The 19,205-nt window shown below is 34.8% G+C and overlaps 1 protein-coding gene across 6 annotated transcripts in view; it reads left to right on the plus strand.

Moving 5' to 3' along the window:
* Window positions 1-18,754, plus strand: part of GRM8 (glutamate metabotropic receptor 8) — a 691,970-nt gene extending 673,216 nt beyond the window's left edge. For 3 of the 6 annotated variants that reach the window (XM_039860780.1, XM_039860777.1, XM_039860776.1), the window contains 2 exons: window positions 12,275-12,521; window positions 18,178-18,754. In XM_039860780.1, the coding sequence (XP_039716714.1) occupies window positions 12,275-12,521; window positions 18,178-18,227 (297 nt within the window). In that variant the 3' untranslated portion in view covers window positions 18,228-18,754. Of the gene's footprint in view, window positions 1-12,274; window positions 12,577-13,195; window positions 13,417-18,177 lie in introns of all 6 variants that reach the window. The other 3 variants (XM_039860779.1, XM_039860778.1, XR_005652362.1) reach the window with 2 other exon arrangements.
* The last annotated feature ends 451 nt before the right edge of the window (window positions 18,755-19,205 follow it).

Here is a 19,205-nt window from a genome sequence, read left to right on the forward strand (position 1 = left end):
TAAATCCTGTAAAACACTTTTATGGCACTTGTTATTTATGTTCACGTTATATTGGTTGAAAACTAGTCAAATGGCCATGCTAATTCTGATCAAAGTACACCCTGACTGGTCAGTTACTCCGCAGAAACAATTCCATGAAATTGGTATTTATGTCACACCCACTTTCTCATTTAAAAATGTGTTTTTTTCTCACAATTTTCTCCTCGGTAAGCTACTAGATTTATAACTACACCTAAAGTTGCTTATTAGAAGTAATAAAAGAAAAAAAAGTACAGGACTATTTTTTCCCATAAGACAAATAAAGAGCACTCAATGATATTTCCTCCATGGCAATTAACGGTTTCATTTGAGTGCAATTATTCTGAAAACTGAAGCATCAATAGCTTGAAAATACTTGGAATTCTATCAGATGTACCAATGGAATAATTTGTCCACAGAAATTTCTACTCCTACTCCTAGGAACACAATTTTAATAATAGCATCCAGATGGTCCTCCAACTTAAGAATAGTTTATGTTCTAAAATTCTGTTTATAATTGGTTTGTGGTCTTTGAGATATTATTTTATACATGCAATAGTATATATGGCAGATGTTTTTATGCCATCCATAAAAGTCTATTTAACTCATCATCTAACTAAGATACAGGACCTTTCTAATAAAAACTGTAGTAAATATTGTTGTTGTGATGCTGGTAATTAACATTAAAACCTAGACATGAAAAGTCGTTTTCTGAATGTAAAATGTTTAATTTAAAATGTTGATACTATAATGTATAAGGCAGCTATTATAACTGCAAATGCTTTATTTGATAGTAGCTAAGTTTACTTCCTTATTATTTAGTAAAATACAAGTTATACTATTTAATACTTGTTTTTTTTGCACTTGGAGAAGTCCGCATTCTATCACAGTGAAGTATGGTCAAAGTTAACAGCTCTAATTTTAAAATATGTGCAACAAGTCATAATTGGTTTTACTGCAAAAGGTCCCTGTACACATTTACATTAATTCTGGTACCTTAATAGTTTGCCTGACAAGCCATTTCCATACAGAAACATGCACTATGAGAAATGAGAAAGATCCATCCTTCTGGTTATTAGCTACCTGTCACTCCTGGGCAATAATGTTCATATCACTGAAGCCTGTGAATATAATTCTGTATTTATTCTAAGTGAAAAATTCAATGACTTTAAGGAAAATACAAGATAATGTAAAAAATCTCTTACCAAAAACCAATATATTAAACCAAAAGTATTTTACAGAATTTATTACAAGAAACTAAAAAGAATACTTAGAATCCAGGCTGAGATCATGAAAGTGGGTGTCTGAGATGCGGAGAAGGACATCATCGTTAGAAATGAGGAGGTTAAGGAAATGATAGGTCAGGGGGATGGAATAATCATACACACATGGATATAGAATTTATCAAAAATAACCTCATTGCTCGGGATAGGGAGGAAGATTGTGGGCTAGGGCTAAGTCCAACAGTGAATGAGGGCAAATGATAGCAGTTCTAGGACCAAGGATGAGAGAGGATGTGCCATTGACTATTATGACAGTTTATAAGGCAGGCGATTTGAGGAAAATGATAAATCTGTAATGATCCAGAAGCAGCAAAGGGGAGTAAGGATATCTCCAGCCTTATTACCTTCCATGAAGGATATGGATTAAGAGTAAAAACAACCATCACGTGAGACACTGGAGAGGAAACAATACTTTGAGAATGAGAGAAGTTTTAGTTAAGACTATAGGATGGGGAAGGAGAAAAGGCTAGGGATATAGAGAGGGATTTGTTGTGGAATAGGAGTTACGAAGCACTGTAAAACTGGTTTACAGGTGAGGGAATGATAAAGAGCTGGGTGAGTTTCAAGAAAATTCAGAGTATTCTGCTTTATGGTTCAGTAGAATATTTAATGTCAGAACAGCACCACTTTGAAAGCTGACTGATGATTACAGCAGTAATCTGGTGACATTAGTCTCAACAGCACAACATAGGGCCCCAGTAGGAGAAAACCGAGTCAGATGCCATTGGATCAGGCCATTCAGAACCTAGTCGGTGGTCCAGTTGACCTGACTGGAATGAGATGGGTCGTCTTCATCTAACATATCAATGAAGCCGATTATGATGATGGTCCTTGGTAGGAGGGAGATCTGAGATGACCTCTGAGTTCACTGTCCCAGGAGGTTTAGATGCTTGGGATTTCTGATTGATTCTTGGTTCTAGAATATGCTTTATAAGTTTCTTGGTTCTAGCTCATATTTCACAAGTCTCTTGTTCTGAGACTGCGTATCCTTTGCAGGACTACCAAGAGAATAATATGAATGTCAAGAAATAGTCCTAGTGGTTGGCTCCAGCCATTGTGGCAGGGGCCCTGGGTTAGTTTCTCATGGAAGGTTATACAGGAGGCTCCTCTCCTTCACTCTCTGCATTAGCCTCTTCAGATGCTGGTCATGGTCATCTTCAAGCACTGCTAGATGCTTCATTCAGAGTATGTGCCTCTACTAAAGCTGGATGAGGTTTTCAGCTTCAGGTGAGATTGAAGAACAACCACATCTCCTTTCATACCATAGAGTTTCTGGAATAATCTGTAGGAAGAAGACTTTTAGAAGTAACCTAGAATATGAGCCTACTGAAAGCATTCTCTACTTTTCACTGGTTTTGATTTGACTCCCACAACTTCTTTAAGCTGCGATTGCTGGGAGTTCCAATGTCTTGGACACATTTGAAATAATTCTGTCTTTTCCTGCAAGCTGTCATTACCATAAGGAACTGAGTCTCCACATGAGGTACTTAGAGCCAATTTGTGTGATCAGTACACACAGTAGCAGGTCACTGGCCTAACATTAGCAGCATGCCTTCATCATGGTTCGGCATGATGACTTGGGGAGGTCACCATATGTGTAGGTAGAGTTTTAATTCTCTTGAATGCTTCAACCATAGCTTGCCTTCAGGCATACTCATGTGTCTATACCAGACATGAGGGGGGCCAGTTATACAAAGCCTAAAACAATGTTAGGTCTGAGGTTTTTCCTCCATAGTAATCTGGCTACTTAGACCTTCATCTGTATCTTTTAGAGGTACCAGTTCCAACAATAGATTTCTTACTCCCAAAGAACCCCTCTATAGGTTGTCTCAGAAATGGTGATGTGATGAGTCCAGAACTGCCAGGATTGAGACAGGTATGTGACAAAAGTAGCTAAAAATGTAGCTGGGGATGGGGAGTCATGATCCCCATCCATTCATCAAGGCCTGGGACACAGAGAGGGCTCTGCATCTTTGAGGCTGAGTTGGATGTGGAGTTGTCACCCTTTCAATAGAGTCACATTATGTCTTCCCCAGCTCATTTTATCTTAAGGCTAATTTTAGTAAAGGGGCCAATATTGATATTCAGGATCCCCAGAGATAATCCATGGATGAGGAGTGAGGGAAGCTCCTGGACTGCAACTGTAATCAGTCTTTTCAGCACCCCGTATGTGTGATTCCCAGTTTGCCTGACTACTGTTTTCTCAGTGACCTCTCTCTGGTGGCTGCAGAGATGGAGTGGTGCCTATGCAGGAACAATGTGCTGACGATTCATCTTCTGAATGAAAGGAATCCCTGCCCTTTTGGTGGTCAGTGGTTCCGTTAGGTACTTCCCTGCTCTGGCCAATGCATACTTAATGCGAAATATCTTCATTTAGAAAGATTAATTTATCTGACTCTTTAGGTCCATATTTCCAGCCAGATGATTCTATCAAGTTCAACAAGATATAGGTCTAAGAAAGTCAGAACTTCTTTAGAGTCTACAATGAGGTTTTTTTTTTATGAGGAAAGTACTGATTGGTAACAGCAGTCTTAAAAAAAAAAACCCTCTAAATTCTCAAATATTAATTCAGGTGCTTTAATTTAGTCTCAAGTTTTTAAGAAATTTGGCCCAACTCTATTAGAAAAATGATGATTTTCTGATTTGGTGAAGATTCAAGTCATGTTATTCCTACACTTTCACATCTCTGTGTATCTGTGGGAACCATATGGTGTGCAGTGAGGATATGGGCTTTCAAGTCAGATAAACTTCAGTTTAAATCTTGGCTCTATCTTCATGAGTTGTGTGACTTTGAAAATGTTATTTATATTCTCCAAAATAGAACCATTCCTAACTTATAGGAATATTGTGAGGGGTTAACATGCATAAAATGTTTGGTATAATGCTAATATCTCATCCTCAACAATGGACAGTATGTACAATTATTGTACAAAACCTAAATTCAGCTCTTTAACCGACATCGGAAATCTTTGAGATGCTAGTAACATGTTTAAGCAGAAACCAGTTGTAATCAAAGAACTTTCAGAACTCTTTGAGTGACATTAACTTTGTTTGTGTCAGCCTGCTTGGGCTGTCATAACAGACAGTGTGGCTTAAATAATGTGAATTTATTTTCTCATGATTTTGAAGGCTAGAATTCAGAGATTCAACAGTATTGTTTCTTCTGACGCCTCTCGTTAGCTTCAGATGGCCGCCTATTCTCTGTGGCTTCACGTGGTCTTGATCCCCTGTGCACTTACATCCCTGATGTGATTCTGTGTGTTCTCATTTCCTCTTCTTTTAAGGACACCAGTCAGATTGGATTAGAAGCTACCCTAAAGATCTAATTTTAACTTAATTACCTCTTTAAAGACCCAATTTCCAAATACAGTCACATTCTGAAGTACTAAGGGTTAGGACTTTGACATATGAATGAGGGAGGGGGGGTGGACAGATAATACAATTCAGCCTATAACACTTTTCCTCTTGGTTCTTCCTGTATTAAGTCATACCACAAGGGAAACATAGTACTTCTATAACATCGTATGTCTTCACAAAAGTTCCTACACTGAGGTACTGATCTAATTCTTTGTCTTTAGAAAGGGTGATATAGGAAGTATCTTGTTGAGCAGTGATTTAGTTAGCGCCTTTTCCAAAATTATAGTTGAAACCATTTCCATAATGTTACCAAACTTCCTTCAATACAACATAAATAATAAATTTTTCCTAAAATTTTTTCCAGCAAAGCTTCTAGCTCCAGACAATGATAACTATAGTATTCAAAATATTTTCTTTTTGCCCTGACTGCCAAAACTATGTATATATTATCATAGATAAATTTTGTTCTTGAGGTAATTGTTTCCCTTGCTTCTTACTAAAAATTTTTAAACTTTTATTTGTATTTTCATTATTATATTTTATATCTGTTCCAACATACTGTTCAAATCATAATAATTAAAGTTATCTTCATTACTCTTATTCTCAGTTCTGACCATATTGTTGCAAAATGATATAGGGCCAACAGACAGCATTAAAGAAAGAAACTTGGAGAAAAATACCTGTGAAGAAGAAACCAATAAAAATTCAGCAGGTAGATGCCTCATATTCATTTGCATGTGTCACAGTAGGAAATGCAACACCATGACTTGAGAAATTATTTTTATTATGTTTTTATAAATAATACTTATATAGAATAATTGAAAATTAAGATTACATTTTATTTAAGATGCTCTGCTTTAAAACATTTACTTCATAAAATGTCTATCAGGCTTTAATAAAAAATAAATTATTTACTAATCCGAATATTAAATATCATATATATTTAATTATAAGCACTCATGTACTCATTATAAATCTGTTCTTCTTTATTTAGAGAATTTTGACTTTCCTTACACTTGTCCTTTTCTATCCTTAGCAAAAGTGATATTCTACTTTTTGGTTGATGTGTTATTATTTTCTGCATCTGGTTCCACCATTCCCAATAAGTCCAAGGTTAAGAATGTAGACCTTATGTGTGAACCTGCCCTATTCATCACCCTTTGATTTGACTTTTCATTTTGCTAACGTGTGTCCTGACCTAAAGGGGATGTGATAAAAGACTGCAAAAGACATCTCCATCTCCACTAACGAAAACACAGTGCAGTGTCTCTGACCTGTGGGCGGGTTGGCAACAATATGATTCCTCCCTGACAGGAAAAACACAACACTCAGGATGCTGATTTTTTCCAGAATGAAATTCAACTATGAATCTTTGAATGTGCAGCCTCTAGAGTTTCCCACAAGCATAAAGAAAATTTTCTTATAAATAAATATTTTGTGCCTATATTTGTGTGTGAGTGTGCATGTGTATGTGTGCGTATACTCTTAAGCTAAAATACTTGAGGCTGATTTTGAGAGAGCAGTGATATTAAGTCTTTATTGTATGAGGAATCGGGGAAGATAGAGAAACATGATCAAGGTTAATTAATAACAACAATAGGTATTATTTATCGATTATTATATGTCAGATACTGTGCCAATATTTTATATACATTGTTTCCTAAATCCTTTGAGTTAAGTCTATGGAAGGTTATAAATAGTGTGAGTCCATAACCCTCAATTATACATGCTTACATAGGTCAGGGATCCAGGACAAAGCCCAGAGCTCTTATACTGCCAAATTGGAGATAATTGACTTTTAATTTATGTTGTCTTTTGCTAAGCTAAAAGCAAAATTGCCCATTACCATCATATTTACAGCTTAAAAGAGCATCTTATTTATCTATCTAAGAGTTTCTGTCACAGCCTAGATGTTGATTTGAGGGTTAATGGGGTCCTTAAATTTTCTATTTTATAGCTTTAGAATCTAACGTATTGTTTTTCTCTTGAAACTACATGGGTTATTTTCTTTAAATGCCTAATTTAAGAGTAAGTACCTATATCACCTGAAAGAATATAGAAAATTTATGTCATCCAGGAAATGTTCTAGGTGTTGAGTTTATAGCAGTGAAGAAAAAAAGGTAAAAATCCCTATACACATGGAATTTTTATTCCAGTTAAGTGAAATAGACAGTACATAAATTAAATTAGTAAATATATAGACTTTTATGGTAGAAAAATGTTAGATGCTGAGGAGTAAAATAAAGCTGGGAATGCTGGTGGATTGGTGGGGAGTTACAATATTTAATGCTGTGTTTAGAAGAGGTCTCACTGAGAAAGAACAATTCAGGAAAGACCTAAGGAAGTGAAGGAGCAAACTTTCAAATATATGCAGAAGCATGCTTGGGATGCTCCAGAATCAGCCAGCAGGCCAAGATGGTGGGAAGAGAATGAATGAGGGAAAGAATAAAGCCAGATCAGCTCGAAAGACACTGTAGGCCAATATAGGAAGTTATAATAGAGTTTTGAAAATAGGAATGACCTGACCCGATTTATGAATAATGAGATTATTCTGGCCATCGGTCATGTCAAGATCAAATGATCAGACAGAATAGAAGAAAGGCAGAAGAAGAGAAATCAGTAGGACAATTTAGTGATAATCTAAATGAGAGATGATGTTGGCTAGGACCAATGTAGTACCAGTGGAGATAGTGAAAAATAACCCGTTCAAACAAATTTTGAAGGTAGTATCAGCAGGATTCTTCATAGAGTAAGAGTGTAAGAGAGTGGTCAAGGACAACTTCAAAGTTTTGTCCCAACAACTGGAAAGATGGAATTAAGAATAGAAAGATCACTAGAAGAGCCAGCTCAGGAATGAAGGTGAAATTCAGATGCTTGCTAGTTTTAGGTATGTGACAGAGATCTAAGGGGAACAACCAAGAAGGCAATTGAATTTCCTGAGGAAAGCCTTGAATTTGTCAGCATGTAAGTGATTTCTAAGGAAGGGCTACCTACAGAATTTGTGGGGCCCAGTGAACTGTAAAAACTCATGCCTATTTGCTCAAAATTATTAAGAATTTCAAAACAGTGACAGCAGAGCATTAAACCAAATGTGAGACCCTTTTGAGTGAAGGGACCTGTGTAGAGGTAGCACACCTAGAAGGCCAGTCCTGGTTTAAGGCCATAATTCTAATTGTGATGATCAAGAGAGTAATGCAATAGATAGGTAGGTAGATAGATGATATAGATGATAGATAAATAGATAGATGATAGATAGATAGATAGATAGATAGATAGATAGATAGATAGATAGATAGATAGATGATAGATAGATAATAACAGTCTAAGGAGTGAGGTCTGAAGTTCTTCATCGTGAAGATCAGAGGTGAGGAGGATCCCTTAAAATTGAATGAGAAGGAGAAACCACCGGCATATTTGAACAAAACAAAACAAAACAAAAACGATGCTAAAATATTTGATATAGACTTCATGATGCTTCATTAGGTCCAGGATCAGCCAAAAGAGCTGGGTCGTTGCCTCTGGGGTTTGCTGTGCCCAATTGTCAGGAGTTTTATTAGAGTGGTGGGTTGATTTGGGGATTTTACCACCTGTAAAGCAATTCCAGAGTTTCTCTTTAAACTTTACTATCTTTAAATTTTTTTTTTAATATCACTTCCAGTAATTAAGAAAATTTTGAAGTTCATTGGCTGAAGCCCTACTGAAAAACAGAAGAAAATTCCTTTATGGATGCAGGTGTGACTTTGATAGACACACAGATGAGGAAATAGATAGCAGAAGCAGAGAAAGGCAGGCTTTAAGTATTAACACAGCTTTCTAACTGATCAGACTGTGTGCGAAACAGTCAAATAGAACCTGGCTGACTGTAGCAAAATGTGAGATTAAACTATCTAGGGCAATGCAGAAATATTCAGGAATAAATAATGAATTTATTTATTATCACATGGCACAAACCTGCCTTGAGTGTTATGTCTAATAATTGGTTACTTTAGTTACTAAATTGTTGAAAACTTACCAGATTGGATATCAGAGTTTATAAAATTCTGTGTGCAGGTAGCTGGTTGAAGTAAAAGCCTGACCTTTCTCCTGGAGTAATAAAACCTCTTCCCTGCTCACCATTCCTGGAGTCTTTAATGATTTAGGCTGGGACCCACATGCAGTAGACCCTGGATGTGCACAAATGACTCTCTGGAGAATAAAGAGGGAGCTCTAATAGGTCTCAGGAAAGATGTCATGTTAGTATGCTCCATCATGCCAGCTCCTCCCTGGCTTACCCTGAGATCATTTAAATCTGCTCAGTGCATCTGACTGCTTAAGGTTCAAAATGTCCATGAGGTGTGGAGGCAGAGAAAGTGACAGGCTATCAGTGGACATAATAGAAAAGATACTCCCTTTCCTCCAGGCATTAATATTTTTGAGTGACAGGGGGCAGAAGGTGAGACATAAATAAAGGTTGGAAAAAAAGTTTACATTAACATATCCAATGCCATTATCAGCATCTCTCAATGGATTTATGTTGGTTATATAGTTATTATAGTTAATATAGTTCCCTCCCACGTTCTGGTGAGCTATAATTTGCTACAGAGAACCAGTGTCTTATTCTAAGATGGTAGCACAGACAGTGAATATGGCCTTGACATGAACAAACAGAGCTGACTTTGGAGCATAATTTTATTCTTCCTGCTTTGAAGTAACATCACAAAAGCCTTTTCCTCGGTATCATATAGTTAGAACATGGCTATCAGCTATTCAGTAAACAAACTGTGTGTTTTGGATAATCAGCCCTTCGGACCCTCATTCTCTTGTCCTGTTTACCTGGAAGGGTGCTTTGTTAGCATCCTAGAAGACTCAAAGGTGTAGGGCAAGTATCCTTTGTTGAGCTACTACTATTTTGTGCCTTTGAGACATTTTATAAAGATCATGTCATTCCACTCTATAGCCCTTCTATGAGAAAAGTAATACCTCCCCCATTTCATAGGGAAGAAATTAAAGGTCAGAGAGGAAAATAGGATCACACAGCTGTCCAGTTGCCAGAGAAATTTTATTAGAGTTTGAATTGTTATCTGGTGGGTCCAGGTGGGGTTTTACTACTCACAAGGCAACCACAGAGTTTCTCTGTAAACTTCATCTTAAACAAACAAACGAACCTATAAATGGTTCTGTTCCTTTCTTACGTGGCTCAAATAATTAGACTTTTCTATAGGTATGTAAAAATCCATGAGTTTTTTTGAATGAAATACTCATTTTCAATCTTTTAATATAATCTCTCCATATCTCCTTAAATACGGGAGACAGTCAGAATCCTATAATCCATGATAGTAAGGATTTAGGTTTTCTAAAATGAGAGTAGGTGGCATTTTTATTTCTTTATTTGTTTTGTTGCTGCTTTCATTGAGGTTATAATATATATATATATATACATATATATATATATATATATGAATTTTTCATTTCATTAAATATTCAAAGAAAGTTCAAAAGCTCAGTCTAATTACAGTACAGGTTCTGTAGCAAATGCTAGCCCACTGTAAGGTTTAGGATTTTAGACTATGATTTTGTATAGATTTTTTTCCTGTGTTAAATTCACATTAAAATGTTTCAGAAGCTGATTTTAGAGAGCACACAAGTAAGATCAGCATTTTGGTGTAATTTGACAGCATGGCGTCTAATAGAGAGCTTGGAACACTACGCAGAGTACTGTTTAATCCTAATGTCTATGTTTATTACATCTTCCATTAAGTTGGTTTGCTGAAAGAATAGACTGCGGTAGTATATTTAATGTGAAAACTAGCATTCCAGAATCTTCTTCATGCCTAATATTTAGCAAGATTAAACTTACTGTGTTACAGAAATGATTCTGCAGAAGGGAAGAAAATTTTCATTATATTTATTGTAGCAGAGAAAATTTACAAGATTTTCAAAATTAAAAGGGCATTTATGTATAATTTGGACTAGTACTGTACATTTAGCAAGAACCAATAGATTAATTTATAAAGATAATCCAACTAATCAGGATGAATGTCCCAATCATTCCATGGCTGCTTGACTTCTGGAGGTCTTTTGTTTGTTTGTTGTCTGCTTGTTTTTAAGCTAAATTGACTTGGCAGGGTCTGACTGGAACAAAACTGATGGTTACCTATTTGAGTGGCCTTGGAATATTTACATGTGTGGTTTTTATTTGGCTGTATCCTTTCCTTGTCTTTATGTCCTTCCTCTGCAGCCCATTTTCTGCATAATAGTGCTATCTGGAGAATAAGTAGAAATTCAGAGAGGATTAACCAACACATGAGAAGCTTATAAGTATTTATATAAGTTGCTTGACAGTAGGTGGCAGAGCTTAGGGAGAATTATGAGGTTTAAAGGCAGATATCCACAGTCTACCAGAACCTTCTTAAATTGTTGTATAAACTTAATTCTCTCAGACTTAACGTGAGGTTTCATTTATTGGCAGGTAGCATGAGAGGTCATGACATGTAGTAATTTATCACTTTGCTAACAGATGTATTTGAATTAGATCTCTATTGAGGCTCGTGTGCATCAGCCCAATATGCATGAGCCCAAGCGAGAATCTGGATTCATACCTCCTCGTTTTGTTTTTTTCATTTAAAATGTCATCAACCATGTATCATAGCCATTACTGATGTTCATTTGACAGAGTAGAAAATTATGGAAAGCATATTCTATACGATTTGGGTAAATTATACTTTGTATAAATCAGGTCTTCTTAAAGCTATCCACATACCTACAAAAAATGAGCAGTTTCTGACTTATTATTGTGTCTAGAATCTTATAAAATTCCTTAGAGGTATATAAGAAAAAATTTAGTTTATAGGCTCTAAGAAGCATATGTCCTAGTTGTACATTTCATGTAATTTACTACAAAGTTTATATAAATGATTACAGTCACATAGTTACACATTAGTAAGTGGTCCATTGTATTCATTTTCAAATGTATTAATGCTTAGGAGTAAAATCAAAAATATTATAATTAAGATAGACCTTCTTGGAGGAGATGAACTTTGAAACAAACCAAATCCCATAAGTGTATTCTCAAACACATAATGGGGTCTTATGCAGAAGGACAGCCTTAGTGGTAGATGAATTGAAGAGTAAACCTAGTAATAATCTACATGGTATAATTTCACAGACAGGGACAGTCTCTTTACTCGTGCCTGAAGTTCTCCTCATGGTTTAGATAGTTCTTTACCTGAAGACTTTGCCATCTGTTAAGAGAAACCATCTCCCCTAGGAAAAGGCAACCTTAGGCTGATTCAGGTATTCACCCTTGAAGGTGAATGTTTTTAGATCTTTTATTGAAAAAGAACACAATTAGTTTGGGTCCTGGGATTGCCTGATACAATTTACAACTTCATATTTTCAGAGTTATTATTAGAGTGAACAGGTGTTAATGGTAATCATAGATATGTTGTCTGTTTTAAAGAATTGGGCTTCATAAACAATACTACCTTACCCACATTTGCAGGTGGGAATAAACCTTCTCGTGCACCTTTATCAGAGAAGCTGGAATAATTTCAGAAAATGGTTATGTTATTCGCTTATTTGCTTTATCTTAGATCAGGTTTACAACATTGATTCTTTTTTTTTTTTCCTCTCCTCAGATGTACATCCAGACAACAACACTTACTGTCTCCATGAGTTTAAGTGCTTCGGTGTCTCTGGGCATGCTCTATATGCCCAAGGTTTATATTATAATTTTTCATCCAGAGCAGAATGTTCAAAAACGCAAGAGGAGCTTCAAGGCTGTGGTGACAGCTGCCACCATGCAAAGCAAATTGATCCAAAAAGGAAATGACAGACCAAATGGCGAGGTGAAAAGTGAACTCTGTGAGAGTCTTGAAACCAACAGTAAGTCATCTGTAGACTTTCCGATGGTCAAGAGCGGGAGCACTTCGTAATAGATGTACGTTGAATATTCTTCTACTAGTCTTGGGGACTGTGCTACGTGGTTCCAGGGGCATGATGGCACTTGTACACCATGAAGCCATCATGGCAGTTAGAACCATTTGGTTAGAACCAAAGGATTTCAAGGCATTTGGCTCTTCTCCAGAGCATAACCATGCACGCAAAATCTCTTTACAAAGTATATCACACTCAGGTCTCTCTTTTGAGGCATTGCAGAACTTGAAGCATAGAACTGTCTTTCATTTATAAAATTATCTTTTAGGGATTGGGAACTATTTTTTAATCTTTGTTAGTTCAATATTAGTTGCTCTTTATAGAATTAATAGTAAACTAACATTTATGGAACGTACTATAAAAGATCTTATGTGAATAAATGATATGTTATTTGGATGTTTAGGGAAATGAGAAAACTGGTTAACTGACGATGTGAGATTAAGTCATAGTTAATTCTTGTTTCCCCCAAGTGGTCCCCTTCTTCAGCTTCCCTTGGTTTCTCTTCTTGAATGTATAAAGATAATTAGAGCTCTTCCCTGGAAGCCTCATGACCTTGACAATAGAATTCTTTCTGCAACCACCACTCCACCTTCCTTTCCTTTCTGTTGTCCTCTTCTTTATAGTCCACCCCTGAAGAAGCACATGATAATGATACATTGGTATCAAGCTAAGACAGTAGAGTTTAACTGATCTCGTCAGTCTATCTTGGTTATCTCTGGAAGAGTAGCAAATAGATTGAGGATTTGTATTATAAAATACCAGAAAGCTGAGTGTAGTAAAAAATGAACAAAAAAACCTTACCTTACTAGTTCTGTAGATGGATCAAAAAGAAATAAAAGCTCAGGTCCTTGCATTAGAGTGGCTTCCTATATTTTGGGAATATAACATAGATGTTTAATGATTAAGTATAAAACTCTATGCCAAAAATATTTTCTTCCTCTCGGATTCCTCCAGCAGGCTGTATCCCCTAGTCTCAGTACTTTTAAATTGACACAAAATATAAGGAAATTAAGAGTTAATTTTATCTGATTTAATTATTATAACAATGTATAGTTTTCATGAGATTCAAAACCTTCCCTTATATCAAGATTTCCAGATGAACATTGCCTCATATGTGGGAATATCCTTAGAAAATAAGTATTGATTAATTAAACTTATTGGCTTCAATTACTTTCCATCTTATTAGAATTATTAGCCAGATCCTCTAGGAAGATTACCTTCAGCTCATTAATACCAAATCCAGTTATTTGTGGAGAAAGAAGCCCTTTAAGAATTCTCCAAACAGTCCCCATATAATCACCTTTCTGAAAACATGAAACTTTGAGAAACTGCCAGAGAAGGCACAATAAGGATGAGTTTTGGTCATAAATTGCTATAATCATCTCTGATCATTAGTAAGCAATTTACTAATAATAGGCCTAGTGGGCTTCTAGCAAGAGACATACTATAACTACTCTCAAAGTTATCAGAGTAGTATATGCTTGTGTTTTGAAGAGTTTTATCTGTGTGTTTCTGCCTTGAAAGCATCAGCACAAGAAGTTAAAACCTATTGTAGGGTGCCAATAATCTGCTGTTAGCCAATGATACACTTTGAACACTGGCATTTCTCAGTATGATGCATCAGTGTCTACAGTTTTACTTGTTTTTTAGCCGCAACCCAGAAAACTTTATATAATATGGTTGCGAATGGAAACGATCAAACATAAAGTGAAATAAATACCAGTCATCCCAGACTCACCTCTGGACTACGGTGAGCAAAAATATTAATAACCTTTTTCCACCCTTTTAAGAAATAAATAACTTCCCTGAAGAAGAAAATGTGCAGTATTAATAAAGACTAATCTCATATTAGAGCAATAAATCTCACACGTTTTCTGTGTTCCTTCTATTATTTTTTATTAATAATGAGATGGAAATTATATAGTATGTGTGCATTTCCCTATTTTCTCTGGAATAAGAATGAAAGATTATAGTTGTGAGGCCTATATGGGAGGTAAGCCTATAATACTCTGGAGGAGTCAGATGTTCAGTTTTGGAATATAATGTTAAAAGGTGAATCAAGATCAAGTCAATTAGTACCTGAAAGAAGGTTAAGTTGTACTTTGCAGATTTTAGTGTATCCATCTTTTACAGGAGTAGTTTGGATTTGAATAAATTGAGACCAGATAGACTGATTATAGTTTGCACATTCAGGAGAAACAGTGTATGAAATCACCCATCCTCTCATGATTTTACTCCAAGTAACCATTGTTTACCTTTTTTCACTTATGTGACTAGGTGTCATGGACTCCTTGTGTTCCTGTTACATTTATTGCACATACCAGTGGTTTTAAGGGAGTCAAAAGTCTTCAAAAATCACAAATTCTCTAAAAGTACCAATAACTTGAATCCCTTAAATGCAGTTTGTCTTCTAAAAGTACGTTTTATGTCTTTAGAAATACAGTTGAATATTGGAAGCCCTTTTCATTTAACTGTCAAAAACTAGTGCCGTGCCTCCTGAGATTTAAAATATTTCCTCTTGAAATGAGCGGAGTCTCTTCTCAATGAATCCTGGGCTGGTTTATGCACTGGAACAGTTCCATGTTGCTGCATTCTCATACTTTCCACTACGAGACTTTTGATAAATCATTACTACAAGGAAGTGGCAATGACAGACATGAAAGTGTTCTGTAAACTATAAATCACTCTATAAAGTTAAAATGATCATTGTTGCCATGAAAATATAGATTGGTCTGTGGTTAATAGAAAAGAGAAAATACATAAAATTCAAAAATTTTTGTTTTAGCATCTCTCTCTCTCTCTCTTTTTTTTTTTTAGTATGTAGAGGATTTTGATAATATGGATACCATTCTATTGTTGAGATATTTTTTCTGACCAATTAGTTTTGTATCTATGATATACATGCAATATTTTTCCTTCATAGTCATGGAACAGCTCTACAGGTCTATCATACTTAAAAACTTAATCTTATAATGATTTGTTAATACCCCAAATTCTGATCACACACTTAAGGTTTTAAAGCTTCAAAGTAAATGTAGTAGTGTGAAACAGGAAGGGAGACCAGTGAGTCCATGTTAATTACTGAATTTTCAGACTACTACAGTTCAAACAAACAAAGAAAAAGGTCAAGTGTCGTTTCATAAGAGTGTGGGAAAGGAGTTAGAAACAAAGTTGATACATGTGAATTTGATCAATTCAGTTAACAAATGCAGTAACATGGTATTCCTTAAGCTATGTTTATAAATAATTCATGAAAACAGCTGCTGCTGGAGGTAGGTCTGCTTTCGGTAGCTTATGAACACAGCCTGGTGTATACAGGCAAGTCATTGTGACTGTATTCAAAAACAGATTTTCACATAAGCATATTCATTACTGCTGTAAAACTCTCCCTATTAGCTCATATGTACACCTCTGATCCATTTTGCTCTGTGATACTTCGGGGATAAAGATTCTTGCAAAATATCTACCATTCACAAGATTTGTCCCTTATCATTGTCTTCATATTGCCTAAAATCATCAGTTTCCAGAGACTTGCACTACCTTCTCTAAATATTAGAAAAATTAAGATTACTTTCCTTTTCTAAATTATAGTCTCAATTCTCAGTAGAAGTCTGCCATCTTTTCCCCTGGAACTCACTACTAAGAGTTCAAAAAGGAAATATGAATCTTTAATTAGCTGTAGTCTTAAAGTTGGAAGGATCCTTGAAGATGCCCTGATCCAAATCATTTTCTGTTGAATTCACATCTGAATATCATTTTCTTCAAGGTCTTTTGGCTCTTCTTCTATTTCAACCATATTTTTTTTCTTTCTAGCTATCACAAATTTGATAATATTTCCTACATATTTAGTTACTATTGAATGTATTATATAAGGCATGAAATCGAACAACCTTTTTAAGGGTCTCTTTCTAACTCTTATGATAATTTTTCCTTATCTGGTCTACAAAGATTATATGAAGTTTCTCCAGAAACATAGTGGAAGTACAGACTTTTTCTTTGAGGAAATTTAGAAGCATATGAAAGCAGTATATAAATCAGAAATAGAAATTAAAAAAATAAAAGTAAACGAGCATAAAAATCATTGTGTTTCACTTCACACCAAACCAAACATAACAGACATCTTACCTTTTGGAAGGGGTAAGTAGAGAAGCAGGGTTTTATATTGATTCTCTCAGACAACAGCCCCCTCAAAACTGTTCTGCCTTCATACTCACAAAAACCCAGTGTTGTGGATTTTGAACCAGTGATGAAACTGAGGACCAGTGACCTGGTTCACTGAACCCTTGTAGGAAACAGAATATAATATAAAACCAGATCTAAAATCTGCTTTCATTCCACTGTGCCGCAAAAATAACCTAAAATAAGCGTGAGCGATGTAGATAAGCAGATATGTCACCTATTTTTGGCATGAAGCTCATAAGAGTTAAAGAAACCAAAAATAGCAAAAACATCTACAGTTAACACTTTCTTGGGCTATCTGCATCAATTTTAGTGACTGTGAACTTCACATGAACTTGGTCTCTCATAAGAACTTGTCTGGACAATCACCAGTGGTGATGTATGCTAAAAAGGAATGAGTCTCACTGTTAATTATTTCAGAGGAAGAGCTTTATAATTTCTTTATTTGATGTTCAAAAACTAAATTATTCTCTAAAAATCTGTTCCATCCTGAATTAGATTTATGTAGTGAAATATGTGTATATTTTGCATTTTTGATTTATTTCTTTTAATGATTATTCATTCCAGAAATCCACTGAAAAATAGGCCATCACGTTTGAATTTTAGAATGAAGATTTATTTCATCACAGCTTTAAAAAAACCCAAAGGAATTATATGGATTTAGATTTATTTCCTCGGGAAATTTAAGCATGAGTATAAACTTGAAATATTCTGTTATTCATATCTTTCTAATAATCTTACAATAATAGGTTTATTTCATAGTAAGTTGTTACTAAAACAATTAAATATTCATTTCCTTCTTCGAGTCTTTATTTTTTTTGAACATCTCCATTTGTACCTTTTGGATGAAAGCACACCGTAAATGTTTTGGCAATACATATATTTACTTTAATATTTTCAAGTATTTTATGTACTTGATATTTTACTACATTTCCTTTTAGAGACTAAAAGTATTATCTTTAAATAGAAGATAAATTCATTTTCAAAATACAACTAATTATAATTACTAACCCTTTTTCGGTCATCAAAACAGACTCAAAGAATTTAGTTTTTAACTAAGCTTGTAAAAACATTTTTTTTCTTTTGTATTTTGCAGGATAGGTAACTTATCTGTTCTTTGATTTTCTCATATTGCAAATATTTGTTAATCAGAGTACACATTTAAATTAAATATTATCTAAATTTATTAAAGATGAGGACTTTTATGGTTTTTTTTTTTGCTAAATACCTATACTATAAAATAAGACTAGTAGTATTACCGATTAAAATTGCTGCTGCATTTTTATTCCTACTATTATTGAATTCCTACTACACGGTTTGAAAAATAATAAGTAACATAGTAAAAATAAGATTTGAATTTTAAAATAATTTTAACAAAATAATTTATTATTATATACTATTAATTTGTCTTAATTTATCTTAACAGCTTCCTCTACCAAGACAACATATATCAGCTACAGCAATCATTCAATCTGAAACAGGGAAATATGAAAAAAATGAAAAAATCTGGTATGTGATCTTAAACAATGAACATGACACCACCAAAACTCACTCCTGGAAAGCTCTGTAGACTACAATCAATCAAATCAATAGTCAATCTTGTAAGGAACAAAAAGTAGCCATGAGCCCAAAGTATCAATAACAGAGTGAAGAAACCCATTTTATACAACGCAACCAATGAGTGTCAAGCTAAAGTATTGCTTACTCATGAGCAGTTAAAAACAAAAAATCACAAAAGGAAAACTAATGTTAGCTTGTGGAAAAAAAATGCTGTTGAAATAAATCATGTCTGATGTTATTCTTGTAAGTATTTTTCTGTGATTGTGAGAACTCCCGTTCCTGTCCCACATTGTTCAACTTGTATAAGACAATGAATCTGTTTCTTGTAATGGCTGACCGGATTGAAGCCCTGGGTTGTGCTAAAAATAAATGCAATGGTTGACGCATGCAATTTTTATACAAATAATTTATTTCTAATAATAAAGGAATGTTTTGCAAATGTTGAGAGTTGTTTCGTTCCAGTTTTAAAGCCAAGGAAAACTCTTCCCAGTTGGCATTCACTTCTGCCCTAAAAGCACTAGTGTTTCTAGGAAATAGGATTTTCTTGAGGAATGTGTTTTTGTACATTCACACGTGTATGAAAAAGATTGTCTTTTATTCCTATATGAAAAAGAATTATTTGTATAAAATTTTATGAATATTTCAATATTTATGTGGTGGCTTTTCATAGTAATTTCTTCTTTTATGAAGAATCAAGCAATAGCTTGAGGTGAATTGCTTCAGGTATCATAATTTAAGTTAAACTTTACTTGGGAGAATGTATTATGAAAATCACCATCTAAAAGTATATCAGAGTGTCACTGAAATTTCACATTTTCCATGTCAGAACTTTTGCATAGTGAAATATTCCAAGGTATGTAATATTAACCTTTTCTCACCTGGGCCTAGGATCCA

Source organism: Pteropus medius, unplaced genomic scaffold, assembly GCF_902729225.1.
Source record: "Pteropus medius unplaced genomic scaffold, Ma_sr-lr_union100, whole genome shotgun sequence".
Taxonomy (NCBI): Eukaryota; Metazoa; Chordata; class Mammalia; order Chiroptera; family Pteropodidae; genus Pteropus; species Pteropus medius.